The following is a 25,440-nucleotide window of genomic DNA, read 5'->3' as shown; positions in this document are numbered from 1 at the left end:
TCACATCTTAGGTGTTGCATAAATGTAAGTTGTTCTGCTGTCTGCCAGGATTTAATATAAATGTCAAATTAGTGGACCTTCTACATTGGAACAGCCATTTCACATGGCTGCAGCCAAATTAAAATTGGCACTTGTGTAGGGTACGTATTTTGTTTTGCATGGTTTCTACTTCTTTTATTACTTTGCGTCACAGCCTGGTTTTGAGGAGGACGGGATTCTAGGTTACATTCATGGTGTGACGTGCTTAGGGTAAACTAGGTTTTTTTAATATGAGTCAAACCAGCTCCCAATAATCCTTGATAATATACTGAGGGGCTAATCAAATGGGAGGTCTGTATGATTGTTGACCCACCCTATTCTGTTGCTAAAGCTCACAAAAGGAATGCAATTGAATAACTCTGTATTGAAGAGATATTGAGAGATAAGAATCAGGTCACCAGTGGTTTTGTCCTGTTTACCATCACTAGGTTAGGCTATCAGCAGTGCAGCCCGGCATATGAAATACATTTGTATTTAACTAATAAAAAGATTGAATGAATCATTGCTACTGATAAGGTTAAACACAACTTCTTTTGTAAAGTTAAACTGGCTTAATTATAGCAGTAATATTTATTGTGCCTCTTCAGATTTATTTCACTGTAAATATTTTTAAATGCCTAGGGAGAAAAATCAGTGCAAAGTTTTACCAAGATCAAAACCAACAGTTTGGACTGGCACCTGTCTTCCTTTTAGAAAATGGTAATGACATGGGTTTAATCTTCGGAAAGACACAAAAGGTCTTTATGTTTGTCAGTGATTGCTATTGCTGATTTAGTCCAGCAAACTTAATGAAATGTCCTTATACAATCCAGAAGGAAGATATTACCTGTGAAAGTGTAAAAGTGCACGTAACTCTGGGGAGCAATGAGTATTGTGAGGAGGGCTGTAATTTTGTCACAGCACAAATTTTGAGAAATCATAGTTTAGTTGCGATCAAAAGACACAGATTTTGGAAAAACTAGAAAATCGACAAATTTTTAAAGACCAAAACTAATTTTATTTTTATAACTTTTTAATACAAACTCAGCAACGATTTCTTGCATTGGTGGCTATTGCAGCGGGTTGGGGTGCTCCTTCCTTCTTGGGTTGTTTCAGGTATATACTGCTGCATTTTGGGGTCTTGTAGATGAAGTTGGTGACCATCTCCCTGCAAATGGCCTCAGAAGTAGATACGGTGGTAAAGAAGGCGTATGGCATGCTTGCCTTTATTGGTCAGAGAATTGAGTATAAGAATCAGGATGTCATGTTGGAGCTTTATAAGACTTTGGTTAATTCTGGTCATAGGAAGGATGTGGAGGCTGTGGACAGGGTGCAGAAGTGCTCTACCAGGATACTGCCTGGATTAAAGGATATGAGCTCTCAGGAGAGGCTAGAAAACTTGGATTGTTTTCTTTGGAGCAGCGGAGATTGAGGGGATATTTGAATAAAATCTTTAAAATTGAGATGCATAGATACGGTTGACAGTCAGAATCTTTTTCCCAGCAATGAAATGTCTAAAACTAAGGGACATGCATTTAAGGTGAGAGGGGGAAATTTTAAAGGAGATGTGAGGGCAAGTTTTTACACAGAGAGTGGCAGGAGTCTCGAATGTGCTGTCAGGGGTGGTGGTGGAGGCAGATATGATAGGGGCATTTAGGAGATTTTTAGATAAGCATTCTAATATACAAGAAATGTAGGGGATATGGACCAATGCAGAAGGGATTCGTTAAGTTTGGCCTCATGTTTGACACGACATCCTGTGCTGTACAGTTCTGTGTTCTATGTCAATGTTCTATCTCCTACCTGTTAGAGGAGAGGTAAGGGAGCCAGGATTGCTCCAGTAGGTAGTAAATCTCTGAAGACCATCAGTCTGAAGCCAGACTTCTGGCTGACCTTCAGTTCATTGGCCCTGTATGTACCTTGGGCTTGGAAAATGCTTCAGTATAGGTGGGATGACTGACTATTATGAATGTATCAGTTGTATCAGTTTCCCAGATCTAAGGAAGAGACGGTGAAGACTCACCATATGTTGCCTCTGTTTGGGTAGCAATATCATTTGCTCCCTGAATGACCTGAAGTAAGCACATTCTGTTGCACATGAGAGCTACATTCATTCTATTGCAGATTTATATTTGAAAGAAATTGATTGGGGAGCATTTATAAATTATGTCCATTTAAATTTCCATGTTTAATCCATTGACCCACAATTCATTAAATATATGTAGAAAGATTTCAGCTGACGCTACAAGTGATGTGGCTTGAATTCTGTAAGTTGATCACTTTTTTTTCTGTAGCAATAAATCTGAAGATATAATTTTATAGTTTATGCATTTCAGCATTTTAAATTTTTAATGGTCCTTTTTTTCTTGACTGTGGATGTACCACAAGAATATCACTGAACAATACATAGTTTATTGTACCTCTCCTATAATGGAATGCACCTACTTCAAAGAATAACATGGTATTATAGAGACATCTTCAGAGGTATACAGCTCTACTTTATAATTGTTGTTTTTTTTTAACCATAATTGTGTGTATTGTATTGCTTAAATACCTAGTTTTTCAAACATTCCAATGCAGAAAAGCTTTCCTAGAGTTCCAGATATTCTTCATTTTAGGAGCGAATTATTGGAGCAAATGTGTTGAGATGACATAAACCAAAAGGACCATTTGCTTTTTTTTGCATCATTATGGTCAAAACAACAGACTTCCTGTTGCCTTTGTCCCTTTCTTGCCCTATTCCACCAAACATTTTCTGAATTGTAGCAAATATGAATGGAGATTCCAAGAAAAGAATTGGACTGAAAACATTCTGGTCAAATTAATGTTGAAATGCAGAAGTAAAAGATGTTAATTGTAACCATTTCATATGTCTCTGTAGTCAAGCAGATTTGTGTTTTGCCAAAGTTGTTCCCTTTACTGCAAGATAAATATAATGGAACAGGAAACTACGAATTTGAATTTCTCTAACACCGCCAACATGCATGATATTAACTTTAATGTTCACATGAATTCTTCAGTAGGTGCAATTTGTGTAAAAATCACAGGGGGTTAAATGGATTGTTCATAAAAACAGATTAGTGGCTCATGATGCTCAATTATGCAACACCATTTAGTGCAATGTATCATGATTGTAGTGTTCAGCTAGCTCTTACCACACTGTTGAGTCACTGCATGATCCTAAAATCGTGAGAGGTTGGCAGTAGTTAAAGCTAACCTGCACCAACCTCTTAAATGGGACGCACATTGTCTCTGCTGCAAGAAGTGGAAGAGTGGATACAGGTCCCTTTGATATAGAAAAATGTGAATAATAGTACAACATGAGACAGAATGGTCTCAAAGGTTCTTAGACAGGGCACTTATGGCCTTGCTGGAAGAGATGCACCCATAACTATATGGAGTCAGGAACCCTGAAGAGGGCAGTGGGACCAGATAGAGTACAAAGAGTCAAGTCGCAAAAATCTAGAAGCAGTGCTGCATAAAGTCCATTGCCCTCTTGTAAGTGGTCAAGATCAGTGGGTTCAACTTTCAATGCCATATCTGATCAACTGAATGACCAGCCTCTACATACTGCTCAGTGTACTACACTGCCAACACTCACCTGCTATACCCAACAATCTCTATCAATCAGAACTCTTCACTAACATCCATATCTTCACCTCACCTTCACACACTTTTTACAGCTGTAAGCCCATCTTACAGCTGTGGTATTTGTGGGCAGAAGGATGCTCTTTCATTGTCTGGGCCTTAAGGATCTTATTCTTTACGTTTGTAGTGGATCAGCCACTATCAAGTCTTAACAATGTGTAGTTTATTGCACAGTAGTAATAGGTACAAGCGACATTAACTAGTTAAACATTGTTAGAGACAAAAAAAAACTGCAGATGCTGGAATCCAAGGTAGACAAGCAGGAGGCTGGAAGAACACAGCAAGCCAGGCAGCATCAGGAGGTGGAGAATTTGATGTTTCTGATACTGCCTGCCTTGTTGTTTTCTTCCAGCCTCCTGCTTGTCTAGTTAAACATTGCTACACAGATTATCAGGAGACATTGTTGACACATCTGAGATTTAAAGCTATTCTCTCAATTTCCCTTTGCAAGACACTCGAACACCATCAGGTTGGGTGGAGCTACATGCACTCTCCAGTATTGACTCTTTCATTATACAACAACAATTGTATAATGTATAACAATTTGCACACAGTTGTAGTTACTTAGTCTCAATAGCCACATTATCCTAACAGATTGCAACAAGCTCATTGATATATTCATCTGTCTTTCAGGTTAAAGTGATATACAACTGAGGGCTGCAGGAGCTAACGGGTAGTGGGTGGGGGGACGGGGGGTGTACAGGTACATAGTCCCAATCGTAATGGAAGAACCAATGCTCAATATTAGTGGAGGGACAATGTAGATGCCCTGGACAGTGATGAGGCTGGAACCTTCGAAGATAATGGTATCCTCATATCCAATCTTCCTTCTCATACATATTTCCCCCTCATCCTATGCACTGTCTGGCTTGCAAGCAGCCAACAGTGTAAGCATGCATCTTTAAGTTCCCCCTCTTCCTCACAAGCCCTACCTTTCTGGCTTTCTCCTTTCAGATACCCAAGAGGTGAAACTAATTCAGTAGTAGTGGAAAACCAACAGGTAGAAGAGGAAGAAGATAATCTTGAAGGAGAACTCCAGTCACTCAGTCTCATATTCACAGCCATTCATTCAGAAGCAACACTGTATGTAATGTAGGAGCAACATAGTAATGAGATCTGCATGTGGTAAGACAGTGGGGCAGCATAGGGCTCAAGTGTAACAGAGGCACCTCTGCAGAGGGCTCCAATGAGCACTTTGATCAGAGAGGTTACAGAAAGACACTGATAGATATGTGAAATGAGATGATTGTTGAATTAGTGGATCTGCCTGAAAGAATTCAGTCAATGTCAAGTGGATTTGAAGAGTCCAGCATCCTCTAGACACGTCATTTCTACTGAGCCAAAAGCCTATCCTTTGTAACATGAAAGTGGTGACCAACTTTATGAGCATATTTGTGGACCCAACTGCGATGACCACGTCTAATGCCCGACGTCTCAGCTTCCATTACAGCACAAGCTGAAACTACCCAACATCTGGGTGGTGGAGTGGAAACTCTCAATCTCCTGCTGTAAAGGTCAATCTGTTCTCTGTAGGCTTCAAATGGGCTTAAGGCTCTCAGAGAAATCCTCTAACAGATTAGTTGGATTGCTGAAGTGTCTGCTTACTCTCACGATTACAGTCCTTGCACTCTGAGTATCTCCACCTGTCAGCGCAGTCAGTGCAAACTACTGCTGCCCATGTTCAGATGGTACAATCGAAACAGTGACCTTCTGGACCCAAAGCTGCTCAATGGGTAATCTCAAGGCTGTCCGCAGTTTCTCTTGGATTGACAGTCAGCAACGGTCCGCCAGCAATACTGCAGTCACTGGGGTAGCATTGCAGAGTAGCATTAGGATAGGCAAAGATAAATAGGAAACAGACACTGTAGTGATTAGTTGATCGTGCTAGGCAGAAAGATACCATTTGATTTATCAGCATGGCTTGGAATGTTCAGTTTTATTCTTTTATATTTGCCATCATGCCCAAGCAGTGGATGTGAGGCTCAGTCTCAGGACAGCATGTTGCAAGACAGTTTACGAATGTGGAATTGGGGTTCTGTTTTATTGACGTCAGGTGAATTGTTCCTGCACAGCCTGATGAGAAAGAAGTGAACTGTTCCTGCTGCTCCAGAGCTAAATGCAACAGACTGATGGGAACGACTGTGCCTTCATGATGAGCAGGCTATGCAGAATGCAGCAGATGACCATGGATCTTTACATGGAAATAAAAGTGAAATACTAGAAATCTGAAACAAATGCTGGAGAAACTCAGCAGGTCAAGCAGCATCCAAGGGGAGAGGAACAGAGTTAACATTTTTAGACTGACATGACTCTTTGTCAGAACAGTTCTAAGGAAGAGTTGTATCAAACTTGAAACATTAACCTTGACAACCATCCTACTGAGTGCTGCAGGGTTCCCCATGAAGGGTCCAGGTTGCAGAAACCTGACTTCAGCATGCATGTGTTCCAAAACATGTCATGAGATGGCACGGTTTTCATTGAATGCATACTGTATGTGCCCGGATCATGTACCAGAGCCATGAGTAAGACAGTGAACACATAAGCCTTACTGTCCATAAGCAATCCATTGGTTTGTTATATGCTGTCTCAAATGTAGGTCACACATAGGACTGCCACAGAACAAAGACATCAGAACTGCTGCCAGGATATTAGACATTGACCAGTATGATTTCCTGCATGTTGTTACTCCCACCTGGATGCTGATATTGTTTTAGTCTCTTTTGACTGTGGTACATCTCAGAATTAAAATGAGGCACCCACAAAGCAATATGTGTGCTGTCTAATGCATCCTGCCACATGGGGATGCTTTCACTTATTGCTCAGCCTGCTCTCTCTAGCAAGAATGACATGTTGTTAGTTCTCACTGAATAGAAGGTGTCAGCATCCACTCTTCTGTCAGCAGGATGTGAGATGTTGTAAATATTCAACCTGAAAGGAGATCCTGTCAAAGTAGTTTGTTGCCAGCTGTGGCAATGCAGTACACTTCCTGCTGTTTGGTTGCATTGTAGCTGTAGCAGGGGCAGATTCCAGTGAGGCATGGCTGTTTTACACATTGTTCCTTACTGAACTTCAGGCAAAAGGATTGCTCTTGTACCCTAATGGCTATACACTCCTACTGAGAATGCTTCTCCTCCTCCGCCCTCCTCTACCATCCTTTCAGCTCTAAGTAGATTTTGTTCAATCTCTAAGTCATGCTGCATTACAAGAGGAATGTACCCATTTTTGTGCAGAAATCGTGATGTTGTTCTACAGTATTCCTGGAAAACTTCAGCAATTTCAGAATACACTAGAAAGCATCAAACTGTTATACCATTGAAGCAAGAGTTAGTAGGAATTAAGCAGCAACGACCTCTTGATGATGATCCCTTTAAATGGTATGGGTGGGCAGGAACTCTGCTACTGAACACATCTTCATCTGCTTAATGTTACAAGAGGAAGGACTGACCTCCGGTATGGCAAAAGTGATGTCACATCAGCACTGCACGCTGATTATCCTTACAAGCTGCCTTCTCTGCATATCTCTGACAGAATCACACTGCACATCCATTAATATCCTCCCCAATATGGTGTCTGGTATGACTCACACCAGAAGTTAGCTCGAGTGCTATAGATCCTCTTTCAGGTCTCTAGGGGTACTCATGACACTCCTCTTCAAAATTTTGTGCCAATTATCTTTCAAGAAGACAGAATTTTTCAGACTGCTCCTTTAACTTGCACAAAACAGTAATATGCAGGATTTACCTGGAAAGCAGTCATTTTGGTGGATTGTTAAAACAAAGTATGTTCTATAAACTATATTGCCTTGGATACACATTATTGGTTCACTGTAGCATTAGGTTTACAATAACTAATTGGCATTACATCATACTTCTATTCTAGATTACTCTTGTGCCCAATTCAACATTTATCACAGTCAATTCAATCAACGCCTCTGAAAAGTATTATCTGATTATTATTTCATTGTTGTTTTTAACAGTAAGTTGTGCACAAAATTACTTATAACACTTCAGAAGTACTTCATTGTGTATTGAGTGCTTTGAGGTGACCTGATGAAAGGTCTCATAAAAATGCATGGGCTTAGATCTTCTAACTGGAAGCTAGTTGCTAAACTAATGCACCCTGACAGAAACATTAGAGGATCACTGGAAAGTCCTGAAACACGGACTACCTAGGAACAACCCAGGAAGTTAAAACTTCTGATAGGGAACTATCCAACATGGGCAACCCTCTAGAATAGTTCACATTCCTGAGTTAAGTCATAGATCGAGTTCCTACCTACATACCTTAATAGTTGTCTGGGAAAAGTTGTAGGAATTAAAACCTACTCTAGCTCCTGGATGAGATTCAAACTGATCCCTCAATCCTGACATACAATGAACCAACTAGGAGAAAGTGAGGACTGCAGATGCTGGGGATCAGAGCTGAAAAATATGTTGCTGGAAAAGCGCAGCAGGTCAGGCAGCATCCAAGGAACAGGAGAATCGACGTTTCAGGCATAAGCCCTTCTTCAGGAATGAGGAGGATGTGCCAACCAGGCTAAGATAAAAGGTAGGGAGGAGGGACTTGGGGGAGGGGCGTTGGGAATGCGATAGGTGGAAGGAGGTTAAGGTGAGGGTGATAGGCCGGAGAGGGGGTGGGGGCGGAGAGATCGGGAAGAAGATCAGGAAGAAGATCGGGAAGAAGATCGGGAAAAGGATTGCTCTTGTACCCAAATGGCTATACACTCCTGCTGAGAATGCTTCTCCTCCTCCGCCCTCCTCTACCATCCTTCAAGAAGACGGTGCTGAGTCCGAGGGTTGGGACTGAGAAAAGGTGGGGGGAGGGCAAATGAGGAAGCTGGAGAAATTTGCATTCATCCTTCGTGGTTGGAGGGTTCCTAGGCGGAAGATGAGGCGCTCTTCCTCCAGGCGTCATGTTGCCATGGTCTGACGATGGAGGAGGCCAAGGACCTGCATGTCCTTGGCGGAGTGGGAGGGGGAGTTAAAGTGTTCAGCCACGGGATGGTTGGGTTGGTTGGTGCGGGTGTCCCAGAGGTGTTCTCTGAAACGTTCTGCAATTAGGCGGCCTGTCTCCCCAATGTATAGGAGGCCACATCGGGTGCAGCGGATGCAGTAAATGATGTGTGTGGAGGTGCAGGTGAATTTGTGATGGATATGGAAGGATCCCTAGGGGCCTTGGAGGGAAGTAAGGGGGGAGGTGTCGGCGCAAGTTTTGCATTTCTTGCGGTTGCAGGAGAAGGTGCTGGGAGTGGAGGTTGGGTTGGTGGGGGGTGTGGACCTGACGAGGGAGTCGCAGAGGGAGTAGTCTTTCCGGAACGCTAATAGGGGTGGGGAGGGAAATATATCCTTGGTGGTGGGGTCTGTTTGGAGGTGGCGGAAATGACGAAGGATGATACGATGCATCTGGAGATTGGTGGGGTGGAAGGTGAGGACCAGTGGTGTTCTGTCCTGGTGGCGATTGGAGGGGCAGGGTTCAAGGGCGGAGGAGCGGGAAGTGGAGGAGATGCAGTGGAGAGCATTGTCAACCACGTCTGAGGGGAAATTGCGGTCTTTGAAGAAGGAGGCCATCTGGGTTGTTCGGTATTAGAATTGGTGCCCCTCAGACATGGGGCCCCTGAGGAACCCCTCAGACGTGGTTGACGATGCTATCCACTGCATCACAAATTCACTTGCACCTCCACACACATCATTTACTGCATCCGCTGCACACGATGTGGGCTCCTATACGTTGGGGAGACAGGCCACCTACTTGCGGAACGTTTTAGAGAACACCTCTGGGACACCCACACCAACCAACCCAACCATCCTGTGGCTGAACACTTTAACTCCCCCTCCCACTCCGCCAAGGACATGCAGGTCCTTGGCCTCCTCCATCGCTAGACCATGGCAACACGACGCCTGGAGGAAGAGCGCCTCATCTTCCGTCTAGGAACCCTCCAACCATAAGGGATGAATGCAGATTTCTCCAGCTTCCTCATTTCCCCTCCCCCCACCTTTTCTCAGTCCCAACCCTCGGATTCAGCACCGCCTTCCTAACCTGCAATCTTCTTCCTGACCTCTCCGCCCCACCCCCTCTCCGACCTATGACCCTCACCTTAACCTCCTTCCACCTATCGCATTCCCAACGCCCCTCCCCAAGTCCCTCCTCCCTACCTTTTACCTTAGCCTGCTGGACACACTTTCCTCATTCCTGAAGCAGGGCTTATGCCCGAAACGTCAATTCTCCTGCTCCTTTGATGCTGCCTGACCTGCTGCGCTTTTCCAGCAACACATTTTTCAGATACAATGAACCAACCCCACATCCATTAATATCTTCTCTGACCATATCAACTCCCTCAAGCTGACGACTCAACCTGACACACCTCCAATCAAACCTGACCCAATACTCCCATCAAACCTCCCTCTTACACAACACTCCAATTAAACCTCACTCCAACACTCCGAATATCCTTCATTTCATCCAAAACTCTGAACAAACCTCACCCAATACCCCGCTATCCAGTAACCCCTGACCAGGCACCTCCACACCCAACCTAAACTGACCAACACTTTTCCCTGAACTCAACTTCTCAACAGCTCTTCCAGACCCACTCACCCATGCCCTCACACATCTGCAGCCCTACCCCACTGACGTTATCACTGAGAGTTCTGTCACTAAATTGTGATAGAATTCATTTCATATTGAAATGTTTCACTTTTTGAAGATCTGATGTTTGAAACGTGATGATTTATATTCCAACTTCCAAAAAGATATTAGTAAGGTCATGAAAAGTACCATGAGTGCCATTTTAGTGAGCCACTATGACGAGGGTATTTCACACACTTTTTAAGCAAATTGTAGAATTTTCCTACGTCAGCTACACCAAATTAATTTTTCTAGGCAATTTTAACATGTTGCTCTGAGAATTGCTAGACTCGCAACTCCTTGTTGTTTAAATGCAAAACCTAAACACAATTTGCAGTTTGTTTGTTTGAATTTATAGTCACAATGAACTGAAATATATGGTCTCTCAAGCGTCATTTAGAAAGAAAAGGGTCAGGATTAGCTGAATCAATCTGCAATTAAATGTAGAAGACATCGGCCACAGAAGTAATAGACAATCAAAAGTTATCCTCAGAAACAAAGTGGCAGTGATTTATGGTAAGAATGATTTCAGCAGCACAGTTTCGATTCAGTTTGACTTTAACCTTGGTTGGAATGTATAAATTCAACTGAACAAAGCCATATTATTAATTCGGAGATGCTGGTGTTGGACTGGGGTGTACAAAGTTAAAAATCACACAACACCAGGTTATAGTCCAACAGGTTTAATTGGAAGCACACTAGCTTTCGGAGCGACGCTCCTTCATCAGGTCATAAGAGCAACAAAATGCCTATTTTTCAGTGTTTTTTTTTAAATATATGAAATAAATTCACTGAGCAATGTTATTCTGTTGTAGTTCACTGGATATCCAGAGATTATTCAATGGATGATTTTCTTTTCCAAACGGCATTGAAAGCTTTAATAAAACCACAATCACCTGATGAAGGAGCGTCGCTCCGAAAGCTAGTGTGCTTCCAATTAAACCTGTTGGACTATAATCTGGTGTTGTGTGATTTTTAAAATCATTAATTAGCTTCCTTATTTTAATTTATGATTGGTGTATGTACGTTTATGTGTAAACTGAATTAATTAGATTGTTTCATGTTAATGAATTTTAAGGGCTGTCTGACTGAAGATCATACTTATAATCTCATATATTTACAGTTTTACCACATTGTCAAAAAATATTTAGTAGAGGTTCCCAAAAATAATGCATATTCTCTTATCTCCTGTGTTTTAAATCTGTACATAGGTTAAAAAAGAGGCCAGAGGAACCAACGGCATCTGCATCAATAGTTGAAGCAGAAGCAAAACCAGAAGCAGTTGCTGAAGATGAGGGTGAAAGTGGAAATCTGCACATGTGTAGTTCAGTGTGTTCTTCAACAAGTAGCAGCTAGGACTAAAAGGTCAGGCTGCTCTTTCCATCTGTCTTAATGTTTCTCAGGCTGCTTCACTGGGCTAACAAGCTTTATTAAAGCTTTCAATGCCGTTTGGAAAAGAAAATCATCCATTGAATAATCTCTGGATATCCAGTGAACTACAACAGAATAACATTGCTCAGTGAATTTATTTCGTATATTTTTAAAAAAAAAACACTGGAAAATAGGCAGGTTGATGCTCTTATGAACTGAAAGGTAGATATTCTCTATGCAACCATATAATGGCACATTATGTCATCAGTTTAATAGGATGTTGAATGTTCAAAACAAGTTGGATCTGTATTTCTCATTCAGTTGTTTTTGCGCTTTGTTCATGTCTTGCTAATAGTATGTCAAAATCTTTCCATGCAATGGTCCTGACTAATAAGAGTCATAATATTCATACAAATTTGACATAAAGGCTGATTAATAATGTACAATAATTTTACTAGAAGAGAATACATTTACAGAGTACTGTTGGACTACATTATCGTACAATACATATAATTAACAAAGATTTCTATCACTTCATAATCTTTCATATGGGTGGGAGGGGAAATAGAGAACTGGAAGATTTTATGTGTAAATAGTGACAGCATTGTTGTGTATCCACAGTTTTATGTGGTGGGCTTTGATAGGAAAATGTATTATTGAACCAAATTTTCATACAGAAGCTTACACTATTTCCAAAAATGTTTCAAATGTGCAGGCACAACTTATGGGCAAGGATGCCAAAGCTTTTATAGCACTGACATTTTCATTCATAACATGCAATTAGATATATCTAATTAGCATATAACTAAATGGCTTGAAATTGTATTAATATTCGATTTGTCACATCCCGTGTATACTATTGCTTTGAATGACCATATAGTGTGATCAACTGCAAAATATGTTAGCAAAATAGCAGTTAATACAATACGCATTACAGATGTTTGGTATCAGCTGCTTTTACAATAGGCTATTATAATTGATAGAATCTTAGGGAGACATGATGAAACAGGTAGAAATTTCAATCAGTGATGTTCATGAAGTACTTTTATTACACTGCATTTTTGTGTGCGCTGGTTTTATGTTAACTAATTTAAGATACGCAGCTCAGCACGTGGTGTTAAAAAAAACAAAGCACACACAGGAATGTAGCACAAGATTGCTGCACACTTTGCTGATGGGAATTTCAACCTTTGAATGTTAGCAGTTACGTAGCTCAATTTACTTAAGATACCTGTCAGTAAAAATGACAAATGGTAAATTATATTTTAAAAACTTATTGTATGTATTCAAATGTTATTTATGTATTTTTTTGTTGCATGATTAATACATTGGTTTTGGACTGAACCCTGGTCCTTGAAAATGTGCAATGATGAGCAAACTTTTCAAGAAGAGGTTGTATCTCTGTAGTACTGAGATGTTGAATTTTTAATATTTAAAGAAATGGAGCATGATCCAGTTTCTTGCTGTATTGGGAAAAACAAGTTGGAAATAAATTTGTTCTTGTACATAACAACAATTAGGCTTTTACTGTTTATTTTACAAAACCACTTTCAAACAACAAAATTTAACTTAGTAGCTGAAATGAATTTTATACAAGATTGTACCCAAAATTTATCATGACCAAACAATCTAAGATTACTTTAGAAAAATTGAAGCCATATTTTCTCATTATCTCTGTGACTTTGTATCTCTGTGAATCTCTGTATCTCAAGTTATCTCAGCAACTGCTGAGATTAACATAAATTATTCAGGACTAATATAAATAGTTTTATTTTTCAGTAATCATTGTTTGTGACTTCGTGTATCTATATAATTACAATTTAAGTGGCTTGAATATTCTAAAATAGTTACTCATCTGGCAAACTAATGATAATTGATAAAAGCTGTCTCTGTTCCCAGACCAAGAATGAAAATTCTTGCTCTACCGAACTCGCTGTCAATATTTCTGTGAATGTTGATTTTTTTTTATTATTATGTGGAGGAGCCGGTGTCGGACTGGGGTAGACAAAGTTAAAAATCACACAACACACGGTTATCATTCAACAGGTTTATTTGGAAGCACGAGCTTTCAGAGCACTGCTCCTTCATCGGGTTGCTGTTGTGTAATTATTAACTTTTTTTATCGGTACAGATATCACAATACAGTTTACCTTAAAAGCAGTGGCTAGTAATGGTCCTTGAGTTTTCCCCTAAGAATGTTTTATATGTTCACAGTAAAACAATCAAAGAACTGAATCTTCTCATATTTTTGCAAAATGTCATTTTCATTGAGTATTATGGCGAGTATTCCTCCAAGAGAAACATTTCCACACACTATCATCACAAACATGCCTCATTAACTACCTACAACACCTCTGTTGCAATTCTCTTGTTTGATGCCATCCTAATTCTGCCATTTGTCACATCTGGAGATCCTTAGCACTGCCAGGATACACCAGTATCACTAGGACTGGTGTCATGCTATAAAGACTACTGCATAAGTAGCCAAACATTGGCAAATTGAAGCAGACGTTCACCTTGGACATGGCAAATGAGGGGAAGTTGGTTTTCCATTTTGTGGACAGGGAACTGGAGATTCTGGTGGATGAGATGGTGCAGAGGCCACATATCCTTGTGAAACAGAACCAACTGAAGAGGTAAAGACAGCAGACCCTGCCAGCGTAGTCTGAGGTTGCTACCAGGTCTAGCAAAATGCCCAGTAATGCAGGGAAAATGGTCAATGATCATCTTCACTCCACCAAGTTAAACAAATGCTACTATTTACTCTCTTTGACCTCTCACTTCCTATATCTCTACAACTGTAATCACCTGACACCGTAACTCTTGTTCTACAACTCTCACTGTTGCCTGCAACATCTTCCCTCACTCACTCTCACCCACACCACTCTGATCACCCTGCATGGTCTCTGTACAGCCTTCTCATCATACTACTTTTCCATCACCTGCACAAGCACTAACCACCGTAGCCCATTTAGTCTCTCTCATTCTCACATTATTGAGGATAATGGCTCACCACAGGGCCCAAACAGTAAGGAGAGGTGGTAGCTGTTGGTATTTGTCTCTCCACTCCTTACAAGGTTGAAGATCATGGCTCTTGAAAGCAAAGATCAGGACTGCCCCTGCATAGATGCCAAAGCCTCCATGCCCTGGCACACAAGTAAGATTTCATTGTTCGTTGCTCCCATGGCCTCCACTGTGAGTTTATTGGGTACATGCCACAACTTCTAGCCCTTGGTCGCCACGTTTTCTCTTTTGTCTAATGCAGGCATGGTGGGATGCCAATGGTGCTGGTGGTCAAGAGGACTGCCCCACAAAACATCCCCTTACTCCACATCTGAGACTGAAAGTATGGATGCTCAAAGGACATACCGGCAAGACTGTCTGCTGTACCCACCTCCAGCTCAGAAACTGACCCCTCGGTGGAAACTTTCATTAAAGTTAGTAGCACCTGCTTGTGGTAGCTTCACTGCCATGTCTCTGCCAATGAAGAAATGCCCAAAGTTATTGCACTCAGAGGACTGCTGCAGCCTAGGCACGTGCTCAGCTCCAGCCAGAAGAGGACCCCATGGTGTTTGGAAATCAGGGACTACATACAAACATATGAGCGAAGCAGGTTGGTTTGTCAGGAGCACTGGCTGACCTGATGCAAAGCCTACAGGACTGCAGCAGCAACGACCCTGCTGCTTCAGGCAGGTGATCATCTGGCTGTCTCCATGGGCAGGGTGCTGGCTGCAATGGAAAGCCAAGTCCAGCAGTCTCAGATTCCGCCATATACATGCATAGACATGCATGCTGTCACTTTAGCTATTGGTGCTCAGCAACAACAGCAAGGCGATAGGGATGCTCAGGATCTTGCACTCACTCCGGGTGCCCTTTCCTCACATGGAGACAGAATGGTGCCTGTAGGTATCCAGCCAGAGGAGGAAACACACACTCGGCCACCTCCAGAAGACTCCTCTCAGGACACTTCAGAGGTAAGCAAGGCCTTCAGCTTCACCCTGCCCGCCACCTTCAGACTGTGGGAATTCAAGCCAAGAAGAGTGCGCCTCCCCCTGGAGAGGAATCATTCAGCGTGAGTGGAGCCTCGAGACTTAAACTCCCCAGAGTCATCCCAACCAAATTGCCAAGGTTGATGGGCTCCACTACGGGACAGACTCTCTCCATCCCAACTGCAGAACTTGGGCATGCACTGAGATATAGTGGAAGGGAAAGGCAAGAGTGTTGTGCCCATTGCTGTTTGTTATCTATACCAATGATTTGGATGAGAATGTACAAGGCAGGATTAGTAAGTTTGCTGATGACACGAAAATAGGCGGTATCATGGACAGTGAGGAAGGTTATCAGAAATTGCAGCAGGACCTTGATCAGCTGGGGATGTGGGCCGAGAAATTACAAATGGAGTTTAATATAGGTAAGTGTGAGGTCTTGCATTTTGGAAAGTCAAATCAAGGTAAGAATTTCATGGTGAATGGTAGGGTCTTAAGAAGTGTAGTGGAACAGAGGGACCTGTGAGTTCAGGTGCAGAGTTCTCTGAAAGTGGAGTCACAGGTAGCCAGGGCAGTGAAGACGGCTTTTGACATACTGGCCTTCATCAGTCAGGGCACTGAGTATAGAAATTAGGAAGTTTTGTTGCAGTTATACACGATGTTGATGAGGCTACACTTGGAGTATTGTGTTCAGTTTTGGTCACCTTGTTATAAGAAGGGTGTTATTAAACTTGAAAGAGTGCAGAAGAAATTTGCAAGGATGTTGCCTGGACTCAATGGTCTGAGTTATAGGGAGAGGTTGAACAAGCTACGACATTTTTCTTTAGAGCATAGCAGACTGAGGGGGTTCATGAGAGGCATGGACAGGGTGAATGCACTCAGTCTTTTTCCTAGGGTTGGGGAATTGAGGACTAGAGGTTTAAGGTTAGTGGGGAGAGAATAAAAGGGAACCTGAGGGGCAAAATGTTTACAGAGAGGGTGGTATGCATGTGGAATGAGCTGCCTGTGAAAGTGGTTGAGGCAGGTACATTAACAACAGTTAAAAGGCACTTGGACAAATGCATGGATAGGAAATGATTAGAAGGATATGGGCCATGTGCAGGGAAATGGACAGTGGATGGACATTTTGGTTGGAATGGATCAGTTTGGGCCAAAGGGCCTGTCTCTGTGCTGTAGGACTCTGACTTTCTGACAGCATATGGGTGGCGCAGGTGACAAGTTACTGTAAATACATTGTTATATCTGTAGACATAAGTCCTCTTTTCACCATCATCCAGGGGGCAACCACAACTGTGACATTGAAGGTACAGAGTCCACCCGTTCTACATAATGTTCCACGCTGCAAACTGTGAAGTGAGTAGCTTCTGCACTGTGTGCAGGCAGAGCAAAGATAAACAGGTATCTGCTACCTTGGCAACTAGACCCCATCCTTCCAGGCAGACAATCCTTGCTACTGCATCACAGGCATTAATGGGATTTAGTCGTTATTTTACATGATATGGTCAGGAGGGTTTGGCACAAGGATTTGCTTTGCACAGAATAAGCTAAAAGTTAAAGTTCACAAACCATGTGCTCACAAGTGTGTTTCAGCTTCAATGTATACATGTTTGTGAAATAGTGTTGCCATTTGAAGTGCTTCATGGTGCTCAAAATCATTACTGAATGAAGAACTGCACATCAGTGTTCTGTCTAATTTTTCTAGAGCCTGTGTGGAAACTAGAGTAGTCTAAGCATCCGCGGAGCAGAAGTCATATTGCAAATTTTTTCATAGTTTGTTTAACTTCAAACGCATTGTGATCTATTACTATTCGATTTTCATTAAATCAAGTTCATGAGGTTAAATCCACATTCACTTGATGGCTGATATGTTGCACCAATGTCCAAAAGAATGGACATTTCTTACAACTGGCCATCATTTAGAACATCGTCCACAAAATCTCTGAATATTTGACTGGATCCAGTTGTGGCTTTTTCCACTTCACTGTTGAGAGCAGCCAGAACTTTCTTCATGTCATCGCTCCAATAAATTCATTCACCTAGATACTGAATCCTTATTCATCTTGGCCTTTGCAAATTGCATAGCTTCAGTTGTTGTTAAACAGCTTCTCGGCAAGAATTTGCACAGAGCTGCCAGTTCACTGAGCTGTCAATGCAATGTGATACTGTGGCAAGTGAGTATTTTCGGGGAAGCAGTGGTGGTGCCACTGGGCTAGTAATTCAATACACCCAGGCTAATGTTCTGGGGATATGTGTTAAAATCCTACCACAGCAGATGGTGAAATTTGAATTTAATAAAATTCCAAAATTAAAGTCAAGCCTAATGATGACTATATAACCAATGTTGATTATTGTCAAACCAATTTGTTTCACTAATGCCCTTGAGGGAAAGAAATCTGCCATCCTTGCCTGGTCTGGCCCACCACTGACTCCAAACCTGCGACAGTATGGTTGACTTTTGAATGGTCTTGAGGTAATAAGTGCTGGCATTGCTCACGTTGCCCACATCCCATCAACAAATTATTTTAAAATGCAGAAAACTCTGTGCGAGGGAAAGGTACTGAGCCCATAGACCGGACCGAGAACATCTCGGGCTCACTCATTCACTCAGTGCACTCTCATTTCGCTCACAGCATCCCTGCCTTGCCTTGTCTTGCATTTTAGCACTTTACCACTCAGCTCCATTTCAATGGCACATGGTATTTCTGTCTTGCTTTGCAGTTCAGAGCACACATGCAAAGCTGAGTAACTTGTCATGTATGTCAGCAGTGATCAAAGTTAAAAAATCACACAACGTCAGGTTATAGACCAACAGGTTTATTTGGAAGTATTATTATTTGTCCACCCCAGTCCAACACCAGCACCTCCACACCAGAGATCAGTTTAGAGGATATATATGTTGCTGTATAGCGCTGTGCTATGCCAGTCTTGCACCTACACCATGTACCAGCCACTTACACGCCAAACGCAGTGCAAATATATCAACTGGGTGGCAATGTTTCAAGACTGTGGGGAGGAGAGCAGACCCTCTTCAGTCAGGTGGACCCACCATGGTAAGAAGAGGTCAGCCTGCAAAATCAGTCTTCAAGCTGGCGTGTGGTCAGCCCTCTGAAGTCACAGAAAGACAATCAAGAGCTGTATGCGTACCAGTCAGGGGTCTGCTCCCTTACTATTCACAACCATCCAGTTAATTTGCACAATGTCATTGAACCCAGGCCTCATGTGCATTACCACTGCACAACAAGAGTTAAATGCTTTGTTTTCTTGATAAGTTCAGGCCCATGGTCAATCCTGAGGGTCACTAAAAGTGAACTGGGGGGAGCAAGGTTATCAGGAATCGCAGTGGTAGGAAGGAGACTGAGGCAGTAAACTCTGCAGACTAGTGTGCTGGAATGCAGCAAGGATGTAAATCCTGAAGGAAGGCTAATCAATATAAAATGTGCAGTGGGAAGACAACCTTGGGAGGGAAGGGAGTCATGCGGAGTTGGGTGAGGGGATGTCATTGAATGCATGCAGCCCCAACTGACATCCATGGTGGAACAATGCACCATCAGACCTGGCATGGAGCAATGGAGATCAAAAAGTCAATGGTTACAGCTGTGGACTGCAGCAATGTTCCCTGTAAGCCAGGTACTGCATAAACAAAACACATCAGCACACATCCGTACGCTAGGTCGCACGGTGGCTCAGTGGTTAGTATCGCTGCCTAACAGCACCAGGGACCCCGGTTTGATTCCAGCCTGGGCGACCGTCTCTGTGGAGTTTGCATACTCTCCCTGTGTCTGCGTGGGTTTCCTCCGGGTGCTCCAGTTTCCTCCCATAGTCCAAAAGATGTGTAAAATGTTAGGTGAATTGGCAATGCTAAATTGCCAATAGTGTTCATGTATGTGTAGGTTAGGTGCCTAAGTCAAGGGGAAATGTAGAGTAATAAGGGAATGGATCTGTCTGGGTTATTCTTTGGAGGGTTGGTGTGGACTTGCTCAGCCAAAGGGACTGTTTCCACCCTATATGAATTCTAATTCACATCCACATGATTGTCTGTGTACTGGGCAGTCACATCCAAACGGCCAATGAAGGAAGCCTCCTCAGACTTTCAAGCAACATCTTCCCAAAGGCCATGTATGGATGTTCCATAAATCCCAGCATCCTCTACAGACCAGAATGAAGCCCAGGATTTCTGAACTCAGTACACAGCCATGCAACCACATCCAGCTCCAAATCAAAAAAGCATGCGATCGTCAAAGTAGGCTCTCGAAAGGGGAAAAGGCCAGGTCACATCACCTCCAAGTGGGAGACTCAAGCTGAAAGCTGTAGGAACAGGGTCAGAGAATTGTGGGTAGTTTGCAATCGCCTCAGCAACGACCGGGAACATCAGGCACTAGGTCTGGGAAGCAGTGATCATTCCAGAGTGAAGGAACATGTGACTCAAGTAGCCAGTTAGATTTTTCTTTCATATTTTAACATTTTCTAATCAACCTGTTCACAGACATTATGATGCACCTCTAGGACCTGAACCCAGGCCTCATGTGCATTACCACTGCACAACAAGAGTTAAATGCTTTGTTTTCTTGATAAGTTTAAAATCTGTCAAAGGGAAGAGCAAATGAGTATTCAAATGAGTATTCAAGCTCTTTAAAAAAGACATCCCATACATGTTTCAAAAACGTTTCCAGTGACTCAAAACTGAAATGCCATCAACACAGAAACAGAATGTACTAATCTGAGATTTTCACTTGTTGTGAAACGGATGATGTTCGATGCGTTTGTTCCTCTAAAACAAACTCTGTGAGTAAGTTCATCAATGGAAGAAACGGGCAGGATTGGAAGTCAGATTACCAAAAGTAACGTTTGAGTCAACAAGTGCACATGAATGTGATTATTAGTTTACAAAAGCAAAGCAAAGGTGGAATTTTATGAATGCCCACCAAAACACCAGGAGATTGTGACATTAGGTTCCAGCAAAAAAGCCTAATCCCATAAGATACAATTACAACATTTAAAAGGCACCTGGATTGATACATGAGTAGGAAAGGTTTAGAGGGATATACAAAGAACAATGAACAAAGAAAATTACAGCACAGGAACAGGCTCTTCAGCCCTCCAAGCCTGCACTGATCTATATCCTCTATCTAAACCTGTCACCTATTTTCTAAGGATCTGTATCCCTTTGCTCCCTGCCAATTCATGTGTCTGTCTAGATACATCTTAAATGATGCTATCATTCCCACCCCACCACCTCTGCTGGCAGTGTGGTCCAGGCACCTACCACCCTCTGTGTAAAGAGCTTTCAACCCTTAAACTTTTCTCCTCTCACTTTGAACTTGTGACCCCTAGTAATTGAGCCCCCACTCTGAGAAAAAGTTTCTTGCGATCCACCCTCTCTACACCTCTCATGATTTTGCAGGCCTCAATCAAGTTCCACCCTTCCCTCCCTCCACCAACTCCATCTTTCTAATGAAAATAATCCAAATCTACTCAACATCTCCTCAAAGCTAGTACGCTCTATGCCAGGCAACATCCTGGTGAACCTCCTCTGCACTCTCTCCAAAGCATCCACAACCTTTTGGCAATTTGGCAACCAGAACTGTACGCAGTATTCCAAATGTGGCCAAACCAAAATCTTACACAACTGTAACATGATCTGCCAACTCTTGTACTGAATACCCAATCCAATTAAGGAAGGCATACTGTATGCCTTCTTGACCACTCTACTGACCTGAGTTGCCACCTTCAGGGAACAATGGATCTGAATACCCAGATCTCTCTGTACATTAATTTTCCCCAGGACTTTTCCATTTACTGTGTAGTTTGCTCTGGAATTGCATCTTCCAAAATGCATCACCTCGCATTTGCCTGGATTGAACTCCACCTGCCATTTCTCTGCCCAACTCTCCAATCTATCTATATTCTGCTGTATTCCCTGACAGTCCCCTTCACTGTCTGCTACTCCACCAATCTTAGTGTCATGTTCAAACTTGATAATAAGGCAACCTACACCTTCCTCCAAATCATGTGTATATATCACAAACAACAGTGGTCCCAACACAGATCCCTGTGGGACACCACTGGTCACAGGTCTCCATTTTGAGAAGCTCCCTTCCACTACTACTCTTTGCCAACCAGTTCTCTATCCATCTAGCTAGAACACCCTGGACCCATGCTACTTCACCTTCTTCATCAACCTACCATGGGGAACCTTATCAAGCACCATACTAAAGTTCATGTATATCACATCTACATCCCTTCCCTCATCAATCAACTTTGTCACCCCTTCAAAGGATATAGGCCAAATGCTTGCAAATGGGACTAAGTCAGTTTAGAATATTTGGCCGGCTTTCTGAGCTGTAAAAACCTCTATGACTCCATGACTCTAAGGTAGAAGTTCTCATCAATAAAGTCATACTTGTAGAAAAGATGAATGAGTCCATGCTTTCCATGCAAAACATTGCAAAATCACATGAAAAAGTGCACAGCAGTTACTGAGAGTTGGTGCAGCAAGAATAATATCTTTGAATTTTGAGAGTGTAATGGCTTTGTCATACAGGGACAGCTCCTAGATGAATTGTACAAATCACATTTTCTTACCTTGATAGTGGACAATAGTAAATGCATTTCATTGCAAAAAATGTTCCTTTTGTGCAAGTTTTAACCAGAATCTGAACTTGCTTACAAGACTGTACTCACAGAAATTCTGAAGCTGACTGTTTGCCTCCTTAGTGACAACAACCAAGCAATTTTATATTTGCCGTAACCTTGATTTACAGAAGATGGTGATCTTTACATCAAATGGAGCTTCTGTTGTGCTGGGGTAGAAAATTGGAGTAGCTTCAATTTGCAACACAATGTCAAACATTTGTCAGAACAGCAATATGTTGCTTACTGAGCAAATCTGGGAATAGATAATACCTTGGACATAGGTGTCAATTACACAAGACACTGAAATGCTTCTAAGAACAGTGTATCTGGAACTGAGATCATGGTGAAACATAAACGTTGTAGAAATAAAGCTACAAAAGTCATAATTCCATAATAAAAATCACAAATCAGCAATTTTAATTCATCAATTAAACACAGCTTATGATTGTTACGACATGGGGTAAACCCCTCTGCTAACTTAAACCCGACGCATGGAAAAGCCCACCTCACGCTGTAATCTGTTAAAATTTGAGATGCAAAGAACTATCCCAGAAGCCACTATTTAAAGTGAAAATTAACAATTTTATTCATTAAGTCCAACAGAGAACATTAAAATAACAGCTATTTACAACTCTGTTCTCTTAAACCTATCTTTTACCTCCCAATCTACAACACTGGTTTGATTAAAAACACCCCGATTAAGGTTTACAAAAACATATAGAATAATGCTTCAAAACCAGTCAGCTTTGTCAACTCTCCTTTGGAGATTTTTTGCTGTATTTTCGGCCTGCTGCTGCACAAATTTCTTATGGATAGGCATCTTTCAGAGAGTTATTTTGCTAGCAAGCAACTCTTTGTAGTTCTCCCCCTTACTGTTCAAAACATTGGATCATTTCATTGGTTTTGATATCATCAAAAACATATTCCAAATTCAATTGGATTTTGGTATCTTGGGGCATAATTTAAACTGATTGGCTGAATTTTAATTTGTTTAACACAACTCTAGCTATTTGTTTCAACCAAGTGTTACATTTTTACTTTGTTCAGGACTCTCTGTGTTGTCAGTCAGTCCTTGCTAGCTTTTAAACTCTCTTAAAAGTACAGTATACACCTACACCTTCATAACACCTCCCTCCTTAAGAAAAAATGAACCATCATAATAAAAAGAAGGCTTCATTTCTTTCTCTATTCCTTAACCACATTATCATGACATACATATGACTTTAACCTACGTTCATAGTAACTTCTTCCCACATATGTATAACATTGAATAGATACCAATCTTATCTATACTTTATCAGTTAAATCCATGATAATGCATCTGCGATTACATTCTTATGACACGCAACATGTATGAATTGCAAATTAAACGTCTGTAACATAAGACTGCAATGAAATAGTCTCACATTCTTGTCTTTAAAGCGTTTCAAGAATGTAAGAGGATTGTGATATGTGTACACAACCATCTCCGACTAATTATTAAAAGTTGTAAGGCCAGTACCAAACGCAATAGTTCTTTTTCAATTGTGGAGTATTTCCTCTGGTGGATGTTGGGTTTCTTCAAAAAGTAATTAACTGGCAGTTCAATCCCATCCTCATCTTCCTGTCAGAGTATAGCTCCAATTCCTATGTCACTAGCATCAATGGCAATTTTAAAACGTTTCTAAAAGTTTGGTATAGCTAAAACTGGTGCAGTGGTTAATATTGATTTCAAATGGTCGAATGCCTCCTGGCATTGTTTTGTCCACCGAACATTTATGTTCTTCTTCAGCAAATCTGTTAACAGTGCCACTACACTGCTGAAGTTTGGAACAAACTTCCGATACAATCCACTTAGTCCCAAAAATCGAAGCACCTCTTTCTTCGTGGAAATTCCTCGATCGCCTTCATCTTTGCATTCCAAGTAGTCAACCTGCCATGACCGATTTTATGTCCCAAGAACATCACCTCTGCTTTCGCGAATTCAGTTTTGTTTAAGTTTATCACCAGTTTTGCTTCTCATAGGCTTTCAAAGAGCTCTGCCAACTGTACCATCTGATCTTTCCAGGACTAACTAAAGATCATTGCACAGTTTGTTAACCTAGCCACAACTCTATTCATGAGTCTTTGGAATGTGGCAGGTGCGTTCTTCATTCTGAAGGCCATCACTTTGAATTGATATAGCCCATTTGGGGTTACAAATGCAGAAATTTCTTTCACCGTCTCTGATAAAGGATGCTGCCAGTAACCACGCAGTAAGTCCAACTTGGTGATGTAACTGTCTTGTCCGACTTTCTTGATACAGCCCTCCAATCTAGGAATTGTATATGAGTCCGATTTTGTAACAGTATTGTCCTTCTGATAATCCATGCAAAATCATTGAGTCTTGTCTAGTTTGGGAACTAAGGCGATTGGCAAACTCCACTCGCTCTGGCTCGGTTTGATGATATCCTTGTTGAACATGACCTCCACTCCTTCTGGACCTGTCTGGATTTGAAAGGATGAGGCTGATAGGGGTATTGTTTTCTCAGAACAGTATTCCTTTGGTCTACTTCATTAGTCCTCCCCATCTGATTTTTATGTATGTCCTCTTACTGCAGTAACAAACCTTTCAACTGGGTTCTATGCTCCTGAGACAGGTAGTTTACAAACCTATCCCACTCCTCATGGATTTCTTCATTTTTTAACATATTTTGAAGCACATCAAAATCCACAAAATCTGGATTTGATTCCTCATTCTGCAGGGCAGTAACACGTTTCTCCAGTTCTTTCTCTCTAGTCTAATACGGTTTCAACATTTTCACATGACATATCCGATACTTTTTATTTCTATCTGACATCTTTACTAGATAGTTCACCTGACTCAACTTTTTCTCAATTTGATAGGAACCACTAAACATGGCTTTAAAGGGATCTCTTATCACTGGTACCATTGCTAACACATTATCCCCTTGGGGAAAATGTCCATGTCTCAGAGCTTTAATCTGCCACCTGCTTCATTCTATGCTGTGCCCTCTTTAGGTGCTGTTTAGCTAACTTATCTACTCGACTTAATCTCTGCCTCACCTCCGATACCTACTCTAAGTGTGAGACCTCTGACTTCGTTCCTGTCAATTTCTTGTTAATTAATTTCAAAGGGCCTCTCACTTTATCCCCGAATATTAACTCAAAGGGAGTGAAC

The 25,440-nt window shown here is 41.7% G+C and overlaps 1 protein-coding gene across 5 annotated transcripts in view; it reads left to right on the top strand.

Annotated features, from left to right (window-relative positions):
• stk32c (serine/threonine kinase 32C) overlaps positions 1-13,171 on the top strand; it is a 339,732-nt gene extending 326,561 nt beyond the window's left edge. For 2 of the 5 annotated variants that reach the window (XM_087999200.1, XM_043712560.2), the window contains exons 12-13: positions 661-738; positions 11,502-13,171. In XM_087999200.1, the coding sequence (XP_087855326.1) occupies positions 661-738; positions 11,502-11,646 (223 nt within the window). In that variant the 3' untranslated portion in view covers positions 11,647-13,171. Of the gene's footprint in view, positions 1-660; positions 739-11,501 lie in introns of those variants that run through there. The other 3 variants (XM_043712561.2, XM_043712562.2, XM_043712563.2) reach the window with 3 other exon arrangements.
• Positions 13,172-25,440: the final 12,269 nt, after the last annotated feature.

Source organism: Chiloscyllium plagiosum, unplaced genomic scaffold (assembly GCF_037043375.1).
Source record: "Chiloscyllium plagiosum isolate Xiang-an unplaced genomic scaffold, Cpla_swu_hap1 HiC_scaffold_22, whole genome shotgun sequence".
In the NCBI taxonomy this organism is placed as follows: domain Eukaryota; kingdom Metazoa; phylum Chordata; class Chondrichthyes; order Orectolobiformes; family Hemiscylliidae; genus Chiloscyllium; species Chiloscyllium plagiosum.
This window is presented reverse-complemented; position numbering and strand designations above follow the sequence as displayed.